Source organism: Gracilinanus agilis, chromosome 5, assembly GCF_016433145.1.
Source record: "Gracilinanus agilis isolate LMUSP501 chromosome 5, AgileGrace, whole genome shotgun sequence".
Taxonomy (NCBI): domain Eukaryota; kingdom Metazoa; phylum Chordata; class Mammalia; order Didelphimorphia; family Didelphidae; genus Gracilinanus; species Gracilinanus agilis.
This window is the reverse complement of record NC_058134.1, coordinates 122,853,642-122,871,499: the sequence shown is the minus strand read 5'-3', so window position 1 is coordinate 122,871,499 and position 17,858 is coordinate 122,853,642. Positions and strand designations below refer to the sequence as shown.

The 17,858-nt window shown below is 46.6% G+C and overlaps 1 protein-coding gene across 1 annotated transcript; it reads left to right on the top strand.

The window, feature by feature from the left end:
- The first annotated feature begins 1,029 nt into the window (after positions 1-1,029).
- SMO (smoothened, frizzled class receptor) lies at positions 1,030-17,323 on the top strand. Its single transcript, XM_044677667.1, has 12 exons — positions 1,030-1,357; positions 6,223-6,428; positions 7,389-7,598; positions 8,254-8,426; positions 8,845-9,064; positions 9,142-9,265; positions 10,840-10,932; positions 11,925-12,033; positions 12,915-13,100; positions 13,583-13,731; positions 14,389-14,523; positions 15,607-17,323. The coding sequence occupies exons 1-12, from the start codon at positions 1,030-1,032 to the stop codon at positions 16,029-16,031; spliced, it is 2,358 nt and encodes a 785-aa protein (XP_044533602.1). The 3' UTR covers positions 16,032-17,323.
- Positions 17,324-17,858: the final 535 nt, after the last annotated feature.

Here is a 17,858-nt window from a genome sequence, read left to right as displayed (position 1 = left end):
ACCAAGAGAAACTGAAGATTGAGAAAACCAAGCTGAAAAACCAGCGCCTAGAAGCAGACTATAATCGAGGGGTCAGTCCTAGAGGGGAGGGGTGTTGTGAAATACAAAGTTAGCTCCTGGTCCATAGGCCCCCTTCTCCCTACCTAGACTCTATTTTGCGACATATACTTAAACCGTGACCCGGAGAGAAGGATCTTCGCTCTTACAAGTCAAGGAGTGGGAGGAGAATCCCTATCCCAAGTCTGACACCACCCTCTGGCTCTATCCCGTTCCCAAGATAAAGAAATCTGTGAAGCATCTCCTTCCTACCTCTCTAGCCCTGGTATTTGGGCCGGGTTGTTGAAAAAGTAGTCTGATTCCCCTTTTCCCGGCCCCCGAGACGGCGGGGCTACCCCTGCCCCTCCCCTCTCTTCCATCCTCTTCCCTCCCCTCAATTCGGTCCGTCCCTCCCCCCAGGCTGCTAACTAAGGGGGGCCGGGCTTGGCTCTCTGCGGCCCGTGCATTCCTGAGAGCGGAGCAAAGGCAACAAAGGAGCCGGGGAGCCGGCGGGGCTAGCTTGGGGTGCAGCGGGGTGCTCAGCGGGACCAGGCTGCGGCTCGGTGGTTGAAGGGCCGGGGCAGAGTTGGGGTGGGGGGTGGTTTGTCTAGCATTTACAGCCCACGCACAGCTGCGTTTGCTGAGCGCGCTGGAGGCTTTTATGGTGGGAGGGGGAATGAGCTCGAGGATCTGGGGGTCCGCCGTACTCTAGGTGCTGAAGGAGATTTGGGGAGCAAGGCGGAGGGGTGGGGGCTCCAGATCGGGCCCGGGCCGCCTCCACCCCAACCATGGGCCGCCAGTTACAAAGTTTGCAAAGTTGGGCGCGGAGGGGTCGGGGCGCGGGCGGCGTCCAGGGGGGGCCGGAGCGGGACTCGGGGGACTCCCAGGCAATCTGAGCGGCGCCCCCGGTACCTCGGGTGCTTGTGTACGCGGCCGGGGGGGTCAGGGAGGGAGGGGGCAGTCTCTCTTTCTGCTGAGTTGGCGGGTTTGGCCATGGCCGCGGCTCGGCCCGCGCGGGGGCCGTCGCTCCAGCTCCTGGGGCTGAAGCTGCTGCTGCTGTTGCTGCTGCTTGGAGGCCCGGGCCAGGGGGCGGCTCTGAGCGGGAACGGGACCAGGCCTGGACCCTGGAGCGGGAGAACGAGTGGGGCCGAGACTCGCCCTCCCCCGCTGTTGAGCCACTGCGGCCGGGCAGCCCCTTGTGAGCCGCTGCGTTACAACGTGTGCCTGGGATCGGCGCTTCCCTACGAGGCCACCTCCACGCTGCTGGCCGGAGACTCGGGCTCCCAGGAGGAGGCGCACAGCAAACTCGTGCTGTGGTCGGGTAAGAGCATGCAGCGAAGGTCGGAGGGCCATTTTGGGGGTGATGAGATTCCAGTCATGGGGCCCTGGGAGAAGGGACAATGGTGGTGGGATCGTGTGTGTGTGTGTGTGTGTGTGTGTGTGTGTGTGTGTGTACAAGAGATTGCTTTGGAAGGAGGGGGGGTTGTATGGGAAGTCTTGAGGTCCCATTGCATGCAGGATGCCACAGATTAATTGGGGGGAGGCTGGAGTCTGAAGGGATTTGTTTGCATACATTGGACAGTGAAATGATGCTTTTTAAGTTGAAGGTTACAAGGGGCCTATGTAGATTAGGGGTACAAGTGATATTAAAGGAGTTGGAAACCGGGGTTAAAACCATAGGGAAGGAAATAACTTAAGGAATAGGGGGATCCAGGTTAATGTTGCCCCAAAGTTCTTCCCCTAAGGGTCAGTTCCCAGGGTTACCAAGATGTTGTCTGAGTGACAGAGATAAGATCAGTGACTGAGGGAGGAGAAAAGAAGAGCAAAAAGACTGGAGGGGCTTATTCGTTTAGAAGGAGAATCCTTAGAAGGAGAATCCGAGGAAAGGCTTGAGATAGGAGAATATTGTTAAGGGATGGAAGAGTGGAGGGGAAACCCAGGAAGAAGGAGGTAGCTGAGAATTAAGTCAAAAAGTGGCAGAAATTCTGAAGACTGGTGATTTGGTGGTCAGTCTGAAAAGTTGTGCCTTCTGCCTCTTCCCTTCTTTGCTTCACTCTCAGGTTAGATAAGCAAGGATCTTTCATCTGAGTTTTCTCATCTGGAAAATGAGGTCTCTGATATTGGTCTGTGGCTGGGAAAGAGCAAAATAAATCTAGGAAACTTTTATAAGCCCATTATACTATTCTAGGCCTTAGAATCCATATGTTGGAAAGGACTCCCGTCGTACACCTCAATCTCTACTTTTTGGAGTTGGTGGATAATTTACATTTAGGACTTGGGAGGAACCAGTAGAATGGACCAACATGGATCCTTCATTATATCAGTCTTTTTAAAAAGATTCTTCCAGAGGCCTGGCCTACTATGTTCAGAGCTTATGGTAGTGGAGGATTGGTATCTTTCTGAAATGTCCCCAGAACACTGATTTGGTTTACTTCGTTGGGCCTGAGAAGAGTAGCTAAGGAAGAAAAAGAAGACAAGAAAGGAAAAAACCAGAATCATACAAATTATTCATCCTAGGATCATAGATTTAGAATGAGAAGAAACCTTAGAGATCATTTAACTCAAAGGTTCTTAGCTTGGAACCTGTGGGTTTAAAAGGGAGATCAGGATAATTTCAGGGGGTCTTTGAACTTGTGTGAAGGGAAAAAATGGCTTATTTAGTTTCACTAAAATCAAACTTAAATTCTGTATTAATTTTCTGTATTTTAATTTAAAACATTGTTCTTTAGAAAGAGGTCCATAACTTCATTAGAAAAAAGGTCCATGCCACATATAAAAGGGTCAAGAAATACTCATCTACCCCAGCTTCCTCATTTTACAGATTGAAGAAACTGAGACCTATTCAAATTAAGTGTTATCCAAGGGCACTGAATTTGACCCCCAAATCTTCTGACTGAATCAGGTGTTGTTCGATTGTTTCATTCTAACTCTTCATGCTCCCATTTGGGGTTTTCTTGGCAAAAATACTGGAGTGCTTTGCCATTTCCTTCTCCAGCTCATTTTGCAGATGAGGAAACTGAGGCAAACAGAGTTAAGTGACTTGCCTAGCATCACACAGCTTGTAAGTATCTAAGGGCAGGACCGAATTCAAGTTTTCCTGATTCCAGGCTGGGTGCTCTATCCACTTCACCACCTAGCCCAGAACCAGTATTGTGTCCACTAAACCAGAATTGTACTTTCATAGCATACTTGGTATGTCCCATACCTTAAAGACATACCCTGAGTAAGTATAGTATCTCATTACTTCTAATAGAGAAGCTTTAAAATGTAATATTATCTGTGTTTATTATATCATGATATTGTAATATAATCCTAATTCTGAGGTGATGAAATTTCACTGGAGCCAGAGAGGGTTGCTTGAGGGACGAAGAGTGAACAGAGCCAGACAACATTGATTGGGATCCTTAGAGACTTTTGCTCTGAAAATTATTGAGGGGATGGGGGAGGGGAGGGACAGAGAATATCATAGTAGAAGCAGTCCACTAAAAGTCAAACGGAAATACTCCATCCTCTGACTCTAGTAAGATATGACTTTGAGAAAGTTATTTAACTATGAATCTCACCTTTTTCCTTACTGAAAACGGGGATAAGACCTATAGTGTCTACTTCCCAAGACCTTTTGTGAGGCTCAAATGAAATCAAGCAGGTGCTTTGCAAAAACCTTTTATAAGCTACTCTTTAAATTATCAGCTATTGTTATTACTCACCAATGAAAAATGAAGAATGTATGGACATCTTCTCCAATCTCAGTCCAGGGAGCAGACACCAAACACAGAACAGATCCAGACAGGGGGTTTTGATAGAGAAATGTGTGAATTTCTTTCTTCTTTGACCCACTCTCAACTCAGCCCTTTCACTTTCTTGGGTTCTAGGTAGTTTCTGTATTATTACCCTAAGGAGGTGGCTGGTAACATGGAGAGCAGAAGAGAGAAAATGTGGGGTGCTTGAACACATGAGGCGGGCGGGTATGAGGGTGAATAAGGTGGCTGTGGACCCTATTTAAGATCCACAGTCAGTTCTGTGAACTGATTTGGATGGTGATTTAATCTGTCTCAAAGCTGGGACCTTACCTGAGAGTTGGGCATAGTCACTATGGAGATGTTTGTCTAGGGTCTTAGCTGTCTCAGCAGGCTGTAGATAATTCCTTGAGGGCAAGAATCATTTACTCTTTACTTTCCTTCCTTCCTTCCTTCCTTCCTTCCTTCCTTCCTTCCTTCCTTCCTTCCTTCCTTCCTTCCTTCTTTCCTTCCTTCTCTTACCCTTTATCTTTGAATCAATTCTAAGTATCAGTTCCAAGGCAGAAGAATGATAAGGGATATAGGGGTTACATGACTTGTCCAGGGTCTCACAGTCGAGAAGTGTTGAGGCCATATTTGAACCCAGGATCATAAGGCTCTAGGCCTGGTTCTCAATCCCCTGAGCCACCTAGCTGCCCCTGCTCTTTACCTTTCATAAAGGTCTAGAACAGAGATGACTGAATGGGCCACAACACTCCTAGATATAGCCAAAAGAGATTAAAATGTAATTAGAACTGTGTGATCCTGAGCAAAACACTTAATCCCCATTGCCAAACCCTTATCACTCTCCTGCTTTGGAACTGATACACAGTATTAATTCTAAGAGAGAAGTTAAGGTTTTTTGTTTTGTTTTTTAAAATGTAATTAGAAGAGGTAGCTAGTTAGCAGTGTGTCAGGCCTGGAGATCTGTGGTCCTAGGTCCAAATCTGGCCTCAGATACTACTTCCTAGCTCTGTGACCCTGGGCAAGTCACTTAACATCGATTGCCTAACCCTTCCTGTTCTTCTGTCTTGGAACAGATACTTAGTTTTGGTTTTAAGACAGAAAGTAAATATATTTTTAAAAATGCAATTAGAAACAAAATAATTAGAAACAAAGCACAACAATACAACTTAATTCCTTATGTATGGATTACTGGCCCCTCTTTCTTTTGAATTTGAAACCACTAGTCTAGAGGATTTTAGTACTCTGGAGAGATATTAGATTGTAAGCTCCTTGAAGGCAGGGGATTTTTAGCTTTTGTTTCTGTATCCCTAGAGCTTAGCGCTATGCCTAGCAAAATAGAGGAGCAGGCCTGGAGTCATCTTCACAAGTTCAAATCTAGCCTCAGATACTTATTAGCTGTGTGACCCTGGAAAAGTTACTCTACCCTGTTTGCCTCCGTTTCCTCATCTGCCAAATGAGCTGGAGAAGGAAATGGCAAAGCACTCCAATATCTTTGTCAAGAAAACCCCAAATGGAGCCCTGAAGAGTTGGGCATGGCTGAAATGAACAAACGACAACAGCCACCTCTCAGGGACCCTGATGTCATGATGCTTTTGAACTCTCTACAGCTCATCACAATACACCCCAGGTCTCTGCTCTGGAGATGGCCCAGTAGCAAGGAGAGAGGTTAGCCTACTTTTTAGATCCCAGATGCCCACTTCGTTCTTCCTAGGCGGTGGTAGGGAGCCTTCCACAAACTCAGACCTACAAACACACACCCCATTTAATAATTTCACCCTGGACCCCATACTCCCAGATGTCATTTCCGATGCAACTCCTGACTAGCCAAGGATAGACTGTCAACTAGTGATGAAGCAGGGATGACTGAGCAGGGGCTACTTAGGGATGGAGTAGGAGGAAATGGACCAGACCAGCAGGGATGATGGGCAGCAATGATGAGCTGGGTGAAGAATAGCAATTGTCCGTTCCTGGCACCTTTTTTCCTGCTGTCATGCACAGAGTCTCCTCTGTTTTTCTCCATGTGACTTCCTGTTTCTTTTCTCTCTGGCCACGGAGTACCTGGCTCCTCTGATCACCTCTTCCTATGCTCCCACCTCCTCTCTGTTTTACCTCAGCTTGGTAAGGGGGGAACGAGGCTTCTCGGGGGGGTGTTTGCAAATAGAAGAGGCTTCTGAGGTCTCTTGAATTGATAGCATGCTCCATGGAGTGAAGGGGATGGGGTGGGGGAGTCTTGGCTAGATGTATTCTACTAATGATGGCTGTGAAAGGTTTAAGATCACTAATGTAATGTGTTATGCTGACTTAATGTCTCTGACCATGCCTGGTTCACAATGTTAACAATAAAAAGTGCCCTAGGATGCTTTGGGGTACATAGAACGCTGTCTTGTATCGGGGTAGGGAGAGTCTCTTCACTGCTCTGTCTTCACTGTTTCCCTCATCCCAGGACTTCGGAATGCTCCCCGATGCTGGGCAGTGATCCAGCCCCTGCTCTGTGCTGTCTACATGCCCAAGTGTGAGAATGACCGGGTGGAGCTTCCTAGCCGAACCCTGTGCCAGGCCACTCGGGGACCCTGTGCCATCGTTGAGCGTGAACGGGGCTGGCCCGACTTCCTGAAATGCACTCCAGATCACTTCCCAGAAGGCTGTCCAGTAAGTGGGAGTAATGAGATGCTAGGCTTAGGGGACAGATCCAGGGTGGCTTGGATGAGGGGTGATAGGAACAGGATACCTTCTCTTTTATGATATTCTTATTCTATAACCAGAAAATAAAAAAGCTATAGCCTCAAATGAAACGAATCAAAGAAATTGAGTGGGTTCACTTTATAGCATAGCAGACAAGTGAAAATCCAACCTTTGCTTTAAGACCTCAAGTGTGGGTGAATCTATTATTACTGTAAGCCACTCTTTTGGGTGCCTCCAATGGTTAGAAGTTTTTTTTTGTATGAGCTTTAACTACCTCTTTCTCCCTAAAATCTGGAAATAGAGGAGCCCAAGTACAATATTAGACCATGACCCAAGATACCAACTTGGGGTCAAATTGCTTTGTTTAGGAAAAAGCAAAGAAGGACATAGGAAGATTTGAGCCTCAGGTAGACTGATCAGCCATGTCATAACTGGTGCTGGTGATACACCGGTTGACCATGAGTCAAGAAGGCCAGAGTTTGAATCCTTCCTCATACTCTAATGGCTTTTAGCTCTGGGCAAATCACTAAAGCTTTCTTCATTGGGAAAATAGAAATAATGAAAAGATCTCGGAAATTCACTGTGGGGATCAAACGAGATAACATATAAAGCATTTTGTCAACCTTAAAACTCAATATAAATGTTATCGTATTAGCATCAGTATCATTGGAAGGGATCCCTTGATTAGTGTCTAGAATGGGAAGTTATCTCTATTCTCGCTCTCATTGCATTTAGTGTATGGAGTCTAAAGGCATATTTGCAGAATAGCAACTACATAATGAAATATAACTGAATTTGATCATGTGCTAGGTCTGTGAAATTTATTTTAAATTAAGTGATTATACATTATTAGAAATACAAATCATTTCTGATCACGCTCTTTGCACTCTCTTCTTCCCGTCTTTCCCACCCTGATGATATCCCTAGAATGAGGTACAAAACATCAAATTCAACAGTTCGGGACAATGTGAGTCACCCTTGGTACGGACAGATAACCCGAACAGCTGGTACGAGGATGTGGAAGGCTGTGGGATCCAGTGCCAGAACCCGCTCTTCACCGAGGCTGAACACCAGGACATGCACAGCTATATTGCTGCTTTTGGCGCCGTCACTGGCCTCTGCACCCTCTTCACCCTGGTCAGCATGGGGAGGGTCGGGAGAAGGAGGGCAGCACCCTAGGTTTTGAACAAGGGAGGCCAGAGAGGTTAGGAGGCCCCTAAGGATGGAGGAATTCAGTTCACTTCAACAAGCATTAAGCAAGGCATTGTCCTGGGTCCTGGAAATATAAAGACAACAGAAAAAAAACATTAAGCCTTGACCCTCAAGAAGATTACATCTTACTGCGGCTAGGGAAGTACAGAAATACAACATTAAATATGAAATAAATGCAAAGATAAACAAAGTAAATATAAAATGATTTCTGATGGAGAGCACTAACAAGGGAGTGAGGAAAGGCACCTCGGTGTAGCCTTGGAGTTTCTAGAACAAATGAGAAAGGAAAGCATGGCACATAGCCTGGGCAAAGGCAGGGAGTGGGAGAAGTCTGAGCTTCTCAAAGCTGTGTTAGCAGGGATTAAGGGCCGGAGAACAATTAGGATAATGGGTTTATGGAAACCAGGAGAAGGAGGCTTACTAGGAATGGGCTTGGCTAGGGAGCATTCACCTCCGAGGGAAGTACCCAGGGGTGCCAAGGGAAGATCAGGGAGTGAGAAGTGGTGGGGCTGGGAGTCCAAAGGGGAGGCAGACTAAACAGCCCCCCCCAATATTCCATTTGTCACTCCCCCCTCCCCAGGCTACATTTGTTGCTGACTGGAAGAATTCGAACCGCTACCCTGCTGTCATCCTCTTTTATGTCAATGCTTGCTTCTTTGTGGGCAGCATTGGCTGGCTGGCCCAGTTCATGGATGGTGCCCGCCGGGAAATTGTTTGCCGAGCCGATGGTACCATGCGGCTGGGGGAGCCTACGTAGGTGCCCGGGGAACCTAAAGGTGGGAAAAGGGGAAGGGAGTTTGGGAGAGGTTAGTCTTGAAGGCCAGTCTTGAAGGCCAGCTTGGAATTGGAAACCAAAGTCCAGTGCATACTTCAGATCCAAGTCCTTGGAACCTGTGTTAGGTTGGGGAGCAGAGCCAATATGGCGGCTGAGTGGCTGCGAAAGCTGGAGCCACTCGGGGAACCCTAGATGGTGCCCCTTCCCTTCGCCCCCTCGCAGCCTGCATCCCCCGTCGCCTTGGGGCCGGGTCCTCTGCTACAGTGAGGCCTTGTTCTGAGAGAGTGGCCGTGCGCTTCTCCCTGATGAGGCAGCGGGCATGTTTTAGGGATGCTTTGGTGGGAGAAGAGAACGTTAGGCTGGCCTGCTCTGGTGACTCCATATCTGTCCCCACAGCTCCAACGAAACCCTGTCTTGTGTTATCATCTTCGTCATCGTCTACTATGCGCTCATGGCAGGCGTGGTGTGGTTTGTGGTGCTCACCTATGCTTGGCACACGTCCTTCAAGGCCCTCGGCACCACCTACCAACCCCTTTCTGGCAAGACCTCCTACTTCCACCTGCTCACCTGGTCACTGCCGTTTGTTCTCACTGTGGCCATTCTTGCTGTGGCCCAGGTACGGGGGCCAGAGGCTACGGGAGAGGTTGGGGACCCTGGTGGGGCATTATGTGACCAACTGCCCTCTCCCTTTAGGTGGATGGAGACTCAGTGAGTGGCATCTGTTTTGTGGGCTACAAGAATTATCGTTACCGAGCTGGCTTCGTGTTGGCCCCTATTGGGCTGGTGCTTATTGTTGGGGGCTATTTCCTCATTCGAGGTGAGTGGGAGGCCCCGGATCAATCAGTCAACAAATATTTATTAACTACTATGAGACAGATAGATGGCTTAGGTGACAGAGTGCCAGGCTTGGATGTGGGTTCAAATTTGGCCTCAGATACTTTCTAGCTGTGAGACTCTGGTTAAGTCATTTAACCCTCATTTCTTAGCCCTGAGTGCATTTCAGCTTTGGGAAATGATACTTGGTATCAATTCTAAGATAGAAGGTGAGGAATTAAAAAAAATAAACCAAGGGGGCAGCTGGGTAGCTCAGTGGATTGAGAGCCAGGTCTAGAGATGGGAGGTCCTGGGTTCAAATCTGGCCTCAGACACTTCCCAGCTGTGTGACCCTGGGCAAGTCACTTGACCCCCATTGCCTACCCTTACCACTCTTCTGCCTTGGAGCCAATACACAGTATTGACTCCAAGACGGAAGGTAAGGGTTTATAAATAAATAAATGAATGAACAAATAAATAAATAAATAAATAAACCAAAAACAATGACTATATGTGAGGTATTGGGTTTTATCTGACATGATATAGTGCCTCAAGGCTTACAAAGTAATTTATTGTAGGGGATGGGAGTCCTGTGATCCCTGCTGCTGGGGGGAGGCTGAAGCTGGAGGATCCTTAGAGCTCAGGAGCTCTAAGCTATATTTCTACTTTTTTTTTTTTAAACCCTTAACTTCTGTGTATTGACTTATAGGTGGAAGAGTGGTAAGGATAGGCAATGGAGGTCAAGTGACTTGCCCAGGGTCACACAGCTGGGAAGTGTCTGAGGCCAGATTTGAACCTAGGACCTCCCGTCTCTAGGCCTGGCTCTCAATACACTGAGCTACCCAGCTGCCCTCTCTAAGCTGTATTTCTAAATTTTTTTCCCATGGTTACATGATTCATGTTCTCTCCCTCCCCTCTTCCCTTTCCCCTCCTGGAGTTGATAAGCAATTTCACTGGGTTATACATATATTATCACTCAAATCCTATTTCCCTTTAAAAAATTTTTAATTTAATTTTTAAATGTTGAGCTATAAATTAGGCCTAAAGTCCATCAGGTATCCACACTAGGTCTGGCACCAATATGGTGAGCTTTTGGGAACAGAAGACCATCAGAATATCTAAGGAGGGGTGAACCAGCACAGACTGGAAAACAGAACAAGTGAAAGCTTCCAGGCCGATCCAAATTGTGATCAGGCTGTAAATGGCCATTGCACTCCCACCTGGGAAAGATACAGAGACCCAATCCCCAAAACAACAACAATAACAATAACAAAAGTGCTTTAGGATCCTTATAACAATCTTTTGATATAGCTCTTATAAGTATTATCATTCCTATTTTACTTTGGGGAAACTGAGACTCCGGTTATGTTAAAAGTGCCTGGCCCAAGCTTGGACCTTTCTCTCACCTTATATCAGCTTCTGGGCAGTGCTGGCTTGTCCTTCCTGTTGTCTTAATCCTCTGCAATTTTGAGTGTTTTGAGTTTCCACCATTCACAAGAGCAAAGCCTGGTTAGCTTGGTGGCTCCTTTTCTTGCCTGATAACTTTTGAAGTGTTTTGTTTCTTTTTTTTTTTTTCAGGAGTTATGACTCTCTTCTCTATCAAAAGCAATCACCCTGGGTTACTGAGTGAGAAAGCAGCCAGCAAGATCAATGAGACCATGTTGCGTCTGGGTGAGTGGGACTGCTCTGGGACACGAGTCTTCCAGGTCCCTCCATTCAATTCAGTTCATCTTAGCCGGTATTTATTAAGAGCCTGGCACATATGAGACATTCTGCTAATATACAAAAAGAAAATGACCAATAGCCCTTGCCCTTCAAGGGTCTTACATTTGGCAGCTAGGTGGTCCAGAGAACATAGAAGTATATCAGTTTGGGAGTGAAGAAGCCCGGAGTTCCAAACACAGAGTCAAGTCACTGTATCACTTAACCTTTTTGAGACTCAATTTCCTCATCTGTGATAATGATGGCCCCTAGCTCCCAGGATTATTTCAAGAATCAGATGAATATTGTGTGTAAGGTGCCGTAGAGACCTTAAAGTGCTCTCTACATGCTATTATAATGACATTTCATGTTGCCCCATTATTCTTCACTCTTACAAGGATGGAAGAAAAGCATTGGCAGTTGGTTTTCAGACAGGAGCTCTTAGAGATACCAGCAGGAGGACACACTATCTGTACTGTGACTCAGAGCAACAAAAGAACAGGGACAGGAGTGGGAGAATTGAGGCCGACAGGACATTCCTAGGAACTTCCCCTCTTTCCGAAATGGGAGGAGAGTTGGAGAAGATAGTGGGTCACAGGAGACCTTTGTGTCCCAGGCTCTTCCTTAGTCTCTGGACCCTGTTTCTGGGCTATAGCAAAAGCCTGATGTCTTAGTCAGGGCTGTTTCCTATTTTCTCTTGCTTCTCACTGCAGGGCCCTCCACCAGTTGGACCCATTTCTCTTTGCTTTCTATTTAAATAAACTAGGTTCAGTACATATGTCTTGGTAGTCTAGTACTGAGCCTAGTTTGTTAACACTTGAGAACCAGCTGTCTTTTAGGCTCTAGGCAGGATAAGCTTCTTCTTCTCTGCTTTCCCCTTCCTGGGGAGTGGGATCTAATTTATGAAGATCATCACCAATTTGGGGATATGGTAAAAGGGTAACACCTCTGCTCCCCCATAGGTATTTTTGGCTTTCTAGCCTTTGGCTTTGTGCTCATCACCTTCAGCTGCCATTTCTATGACTTCTTCAACCAGGCGGAATGGGAGCGCAGCTTCCGGGACTATGTGCTGTGAGTATGGGGCTGGGCCTCCAGAAGGCCCTGAGGGTGAAGCCTGGGTTGTGATACAAAGGGTCCCATGGCTGCCAATGCAGGAGGGAATTTTTGCAGTCTTGGAATCAAACAGGAGCCAGTATTGGCTGATTTTGTTCCTCAGGTGGGAGCTGTGCCTAACTCTGTATCCTTGGGTGCTTCAAATAATCCCTTGATGTAATCTGGTTGTTAAGGCTTCCTTCAAGGCCAGTCTCAAAGCTCCCTTCTGCTTTGACTAGGTGATCTCTAAGGCCTCTTCCATCTTGAACTCCCATGAGTCTGTTTGTCCCATCAGCCCTGTGCCTTCATTTTGTAGCACACAACTTTGTTTTGTACTTGTTAGCAGGGCTCTTGTAATCATTACCAAGTTATTTCATGCTTCCCCCTCTCTAATTAGGCTATAAATTGGCCATGGGGACCGTGTCGTCCAAATTTTGTGAATTCCCTCCTAACAATTAGCACTGTCTTCTGTGCATAGCAGTTAATTTATTATTAAACTTGGATTTTATTTAAAATTTATTTAAAGGGCCAGCAGCCTCAAATTCCTGCATGATCTTTTTCTCCATTTACCAGGGTCATCTGAATAATGGATCTGAGAGCAGGGAGCATGAGTAACTTCTGAGCTAGAGGATAGTCCCCTTGCCATAGATGACTTTTAAAATCTTTATTAAAATAGATACCTGCGCACATTCTGATTTTTCAGACTGAATTTCTTTCTGATCCTAGAATGAAAGTTCTCATTTCTCTGCAAGGCCAGTTTAAAGGATTGAGCTAAACTTTTGGCAATTCTGGGGTGATGGGTATCGGAGGGGCTTGCTGAGAGTCATATTCTCCCCTTCCTCATCCCTCACTACGAACAGGTGCCAAGCCAATGTGACCATCGGGCTACCCACCAAGAAACCCATTATTGATTGTGAGATCAAGAATCGCCCTAGCCTTCTGGTGGAAAAGATCAATCTGTTTGCCATGTTTGGCACTGGCATTGCCATGAGCACTTGGGTCTGGACAAAGGCTACTCTGCTCATCTGGAGACGTACCTGGTGCAGGTGGGGCCAGCCCAGGGACTTCCGGGGCTTTCCTATTTTTTCTTCTCTCTTGCCAAAGCCTCTCTCCAGCTGTAGCTCTCAGCTACCCTTGCCTCTTCTACCCAGTGGGCACCTAATGAAATGGGCTAGGGAAGGTCATACCTAGCTTCCTTGTGCCTCCTGGTGACACCAGGTGCTCTTAACTATTTGATTTATTCCCAGCATGGTGGTGGTCTCCCACTTGGAATAACAAGTTTAAATTCTAAGAACCCAGGGTCCTTCTCAGCTTAGTTGCTGGAAAGATCTTTTTTTGGGGGGAGGGAGGATCTATAGTATGACTTTTTGAACAATATAATATTTGTGCTTAGAATTTGCATTTGGACTTTTCTCTAAGAAAAGCATATCTAACAGTATGGTGATAAGGGTGGTCAGTTCCTCTTCTTCCAAAAATATTGATGGACAATCTATTCTCTTTCCCCCTCACAACCATTTTTCCCCAACAGGTTGACTGGGCAGAGCGATGATGAACCCAAACGAATCAAAAAAAGCAAGATGATTGCCAAGGCTTTCTCTAAACGTCGAGAATTACTACAGAATCCAGGCCAAGAGCTCTCATTCAGCATGCATACTGTGTCCCATGATGGCCCTGTGGGTGAGGCTCTGTCCCATTCTGAGCCCCAGCAGTTTTTCCTCATACCCTTGTTGGCTTCACCCAACTCCCAACAGAGAATGGCATGGAAATATAGGCTCCCTCTCTTCCTTTTCACTTGCTCTCTTTCTTCTCCTCCTCTTCCTTTATCTTCCTCCTTCTCCTTTAGGTCTATCTTTCTCCTTTTGGCAGGGTGATTTGTCTTCTGTGCTTGTCCTTTGGTTCTGGTCATTCCTTTCCACACAACCTTCCTCCTCCCCATTCAGTGACCCATTTACTGACATTAGACTGGGTTTGGGAGTCTTTCTTCTTCCCTGTGCCAGCATGGAAGATAAAGATCTGGCCTCGCTTAGAAAGAACTGTGTTCAAGTTCTGCCTCTGGAACATTCTAACTTTGTGAGTCCAAGCAAACCACTTAGCCCCTCAGCCCATCCCAATTCCCCCCCAGGCAACTTGCAAAGACTTAAGTTACAGAATGTTCTGCATTGGTAGAGAGAGGTTCCTTAGCAAAGATCCACATCAAGGAGATCATAGTGTGAAACCAAACTTTCTCTGTGAAATAGAAGGATTAACTGAAAGGGAATGGTCTTGAGAAAGAAAGGGGTTTCAGGCCAAGCCCATGCTGATGTTCTTTAGATATCTCTCTTTTCTTTTCCATAGCGGGTTTGGCCTTTGATCTCAATGAGCCCTCAGCTGATGTCTCCTCTGCCTGGGCCCAACATGTCACCAAAATGGTGGCCCGAAGAGGAGCTATCCTTCCGCAGGATGTGTCTGTCACTCCTGTAGGGACTCCAGGTATGAGGGGCAGAGGTTGGGTGGGGAAGAGGAAAGAAGACTGTGAGCTACTGGAGATGCTCTAGGGCAGAAGCTCCTGGCCTTTTTGTTCAGTAGATCCCTTGGGAAATCTGGTGAAATCTATAGACCCCTTGTCAGAATCATGTTTTTAAATGAATAAAACAAAATACATAAAATTGCAGAGGAAGCCAATTATATGGGAATACAGTTATCTGAATTTTAAAGTTGACAGACCCCAGGGGAAGAACCTTTGCTCTTGAGGCAGGTAAGTGGCTCAGTGAATAGAGCAACGGTAGGCAACTTTTTTGGCCATGAGAGTCTGCAGAAGGAGGAGGATGGAGGCAGAAGGCCCTGGAATATGGGGCGGGGGCTGAAGGGCCCCCTGGGGCACATCCTGGGGCTCTTCCCAGACTGGCTGGTAGGGAGGTGGAGCCAGATATGGCTCGAGAGCCATACGTTGCTGACCCCTGGATTAGAGCCAGACCTGAAGACAGGAAGTCTTGCAGACATTTCCTAGCTATGTGACCCTGGGCAAATCACTTTACCACAATTCTGCCTTGGAATGAATTCTTAGTATTAATTTTTTCTTTTTAATTGAATTCTATTTTTTTTAATTACGTGTAGAAAAAATGAGTATCAATTTTAAGATGGAAGGTAAGGGTTTAAAAAAACAACAAAACCTTTGCTCTGGAAGGGGCAGTGAGTGATAAAGCAAAAAATGAAAATTCACCAGACTGGGAATGGTAAGATCTGGGTATTAGTTTTGGCTATTTCTTTACTATATGGCCTCAAATTTAACTTTTCTGGGACTTGGTTTCCTCATCTGTAAAATAAGGCAGTTAAGCTAGATGAATTATTAAGTGCTTTCCAGAGCTAACCTCAAATGGAATTTGGTGAAACAAGAGCCTGAGGCTAGTAGGATTGGGAGATTACAGGAACAGAATTGTAAATCTTAGAGCTGAGAGAGAGCAGTAGTCTAGGATGAGTGAGAGGAGGTGGGCAGAGCCAAGAGAGGTTAGTTAGCACCACAGAACCCTACAGCATGGCTAAATAACCTCATATTCTCTTTCCCCTTTCTCCTAGTGCCCCCAGAGGAACAAGCTAACAAGTGGTTGGTTGAGGCAGAGATCTCCCCAGAGCTACAGAAACGCCTGGGGAGGAAGAAGAGGAGAAGGAAGAGGAAGAAAGAGGTGTGTCCTCTGGCAGCACCCACAGAGCTTTGCCATCCTGTACCTGCACCTAGTGCTGTACCCCGCCTGCCTCAGCTGCCTCGGCAGAAGTGCCTGGTGGCAGGGGCCTGGGGGACTGGGGAAACCCACCGACATGGAGCTTGGACCCTGGTCTCTAACCCTTTCTGTCCAGAGCCAAATTCTCTCCAGGATCCATTTCTACCAACCCCACCAGGCCCTGCAGCCTGGGCTCAAGGTCGTCGGCCTTGTCTGGCCCCCATTCATTCCCGCACCAACTTGATGGAGGCTGAGTTACTGGATGCTGACTCTGATTTCTGAACCTTTAAGAGCAGGACCTGGGTTGAAGGTAGTAGGGGTGGGGTGGCAAGTGGGAAGAAGTAAATTCTGGTCCCCTGACTACCTCAGGCAAGGGCCAGGAATAGGCAGCTTTTCTCTCTTCCCTTTTGCCTGCTCCCCAGGGCACCTCCTTTTCCCAGAGACCCCAAGGGTCCAGAACCCTCTCAAGGGAGTTATTTATCTCTGGCTCTTGATAGCAAGACTGTGGGAAAGAGCCCTGGCTAGTTGGATTTCCATGGCACAACTGCTCTGCTTCTCAAAACTGCCCATTCCCTAATGGGTTTTTCATTAGGGCAGAGATATGTAGCCAAAGGCCCTCAGTTCTCCCCCAGCCAAGTAGGAATTGGGCTGAGGGCAAACAGTGCCTGAAGGAATGATGATAACACAGTGCCCAATATGTTGGCAGTAGTGGTACTAAGCCAGGCTAATGGTGCCCAGAGAGCTAGGCCTAAGAAGGAAACAGGACCTTTCTAAGCACTGATGAGGGACTGTCCAGTCTCAGGCAGAGACTAAACCTACTTCTCATCAGCTCTCAGACAGGAAGGCCAAAGCTAGGAATGATAGTATTCATGCAATTTTATTTGTGCCTTTTGTCTGAAATAGGGCAGGGAATTCCCTTCTTCCCTTTCTAGGTATGGAATGAGGAGGAGGGTCAATAGCCCCACTCTTATAAAAGCCAGAGTGTCTTTTAGGGACCCCACAGGTTCCACTGATAACCTGTAATTTAACCTTTTTTCCCCCTATCTTTTCCCTACCCTTCTACTCCTACCAGGCAAATTCATTCTTCTCTCCTCTTTGAATTGTGTTGTCTTTTTTCCCCCCTCCCTATTATATTTGTTTAGCACTCAGAGCTGTATTCTGAAACTCCGGGCAGTCACCTCTTCGCCCTTTGCTCGTAGGCCCCATCTCCCGGAGAGTAGGTGGGGTACATCAAGCTTTGAGTATAAACATTGATCAAGAAAGGAAGTGGTGGGTTGTCCTTTATGCCTTCATGGGACAAATGCCATCTCCTGTCTTGGACCATCTCCTGAGAAGTGGAGCATTGTTCTGAGGATCTGCTCCAGAAAGACAGACATTGACCATCCTATTGACCTGAGTACGGGTGTTTATCTCCCTACTGTTTTAATCTATGGTACCATTTCTTCCCATTCCCTTTCCACCCTCTTCCCAAAAGTCAGGCAGCAGAATGCCTTTGAAGCTTGTTGGGTTCTAGGCCAGGGGTATGGGGATTTGGGTAAAGGAGTATAAATAGCCAATAAAAGATTTTGTACAAATTCTCATCTTGCTTATTTTCCTGAATACCTCTGCCTTGGGCCACTTGACCACCACAGTATTTGAATCCTAATGTCGATGGAGACTATTTCTTGAAATAAGTTCTTGGTGTTTTATGAAGCCAAAGTTGAATCTCTGTTTCTTCCACTTGCCATTTCACTTTCCACAAAAATAAAATTTTCCATGGCTCCAAGTTGTGAAGCCTGGTTGACTGCCTCAAAAACATAGTCTTGGTCACAGGGGTGCCTTAGCAAAAGAACGGAAGGCTCAATGCTTCTCATTCATATTTTCCTTAGAACAGTGCCTGTTCTTTCTTGCCAAGACCTTCTTGACTATAAAAAAAATCTTGAAATACACCTATGGTTTATAAGTAACGTCCATTAATTGGCAGGACTCTGTAGAGTTCATGCCTTTCTATGCCTATTCTGATCTGAGGGGCTACCAGAGAACCTGGATCCAGTGCTTTCCCATCTGTCAGCCTCAAGTTGTCTGGTTGTTGGCACTCAAAGCCCCCTGAGGAATACCCACCAATATCTT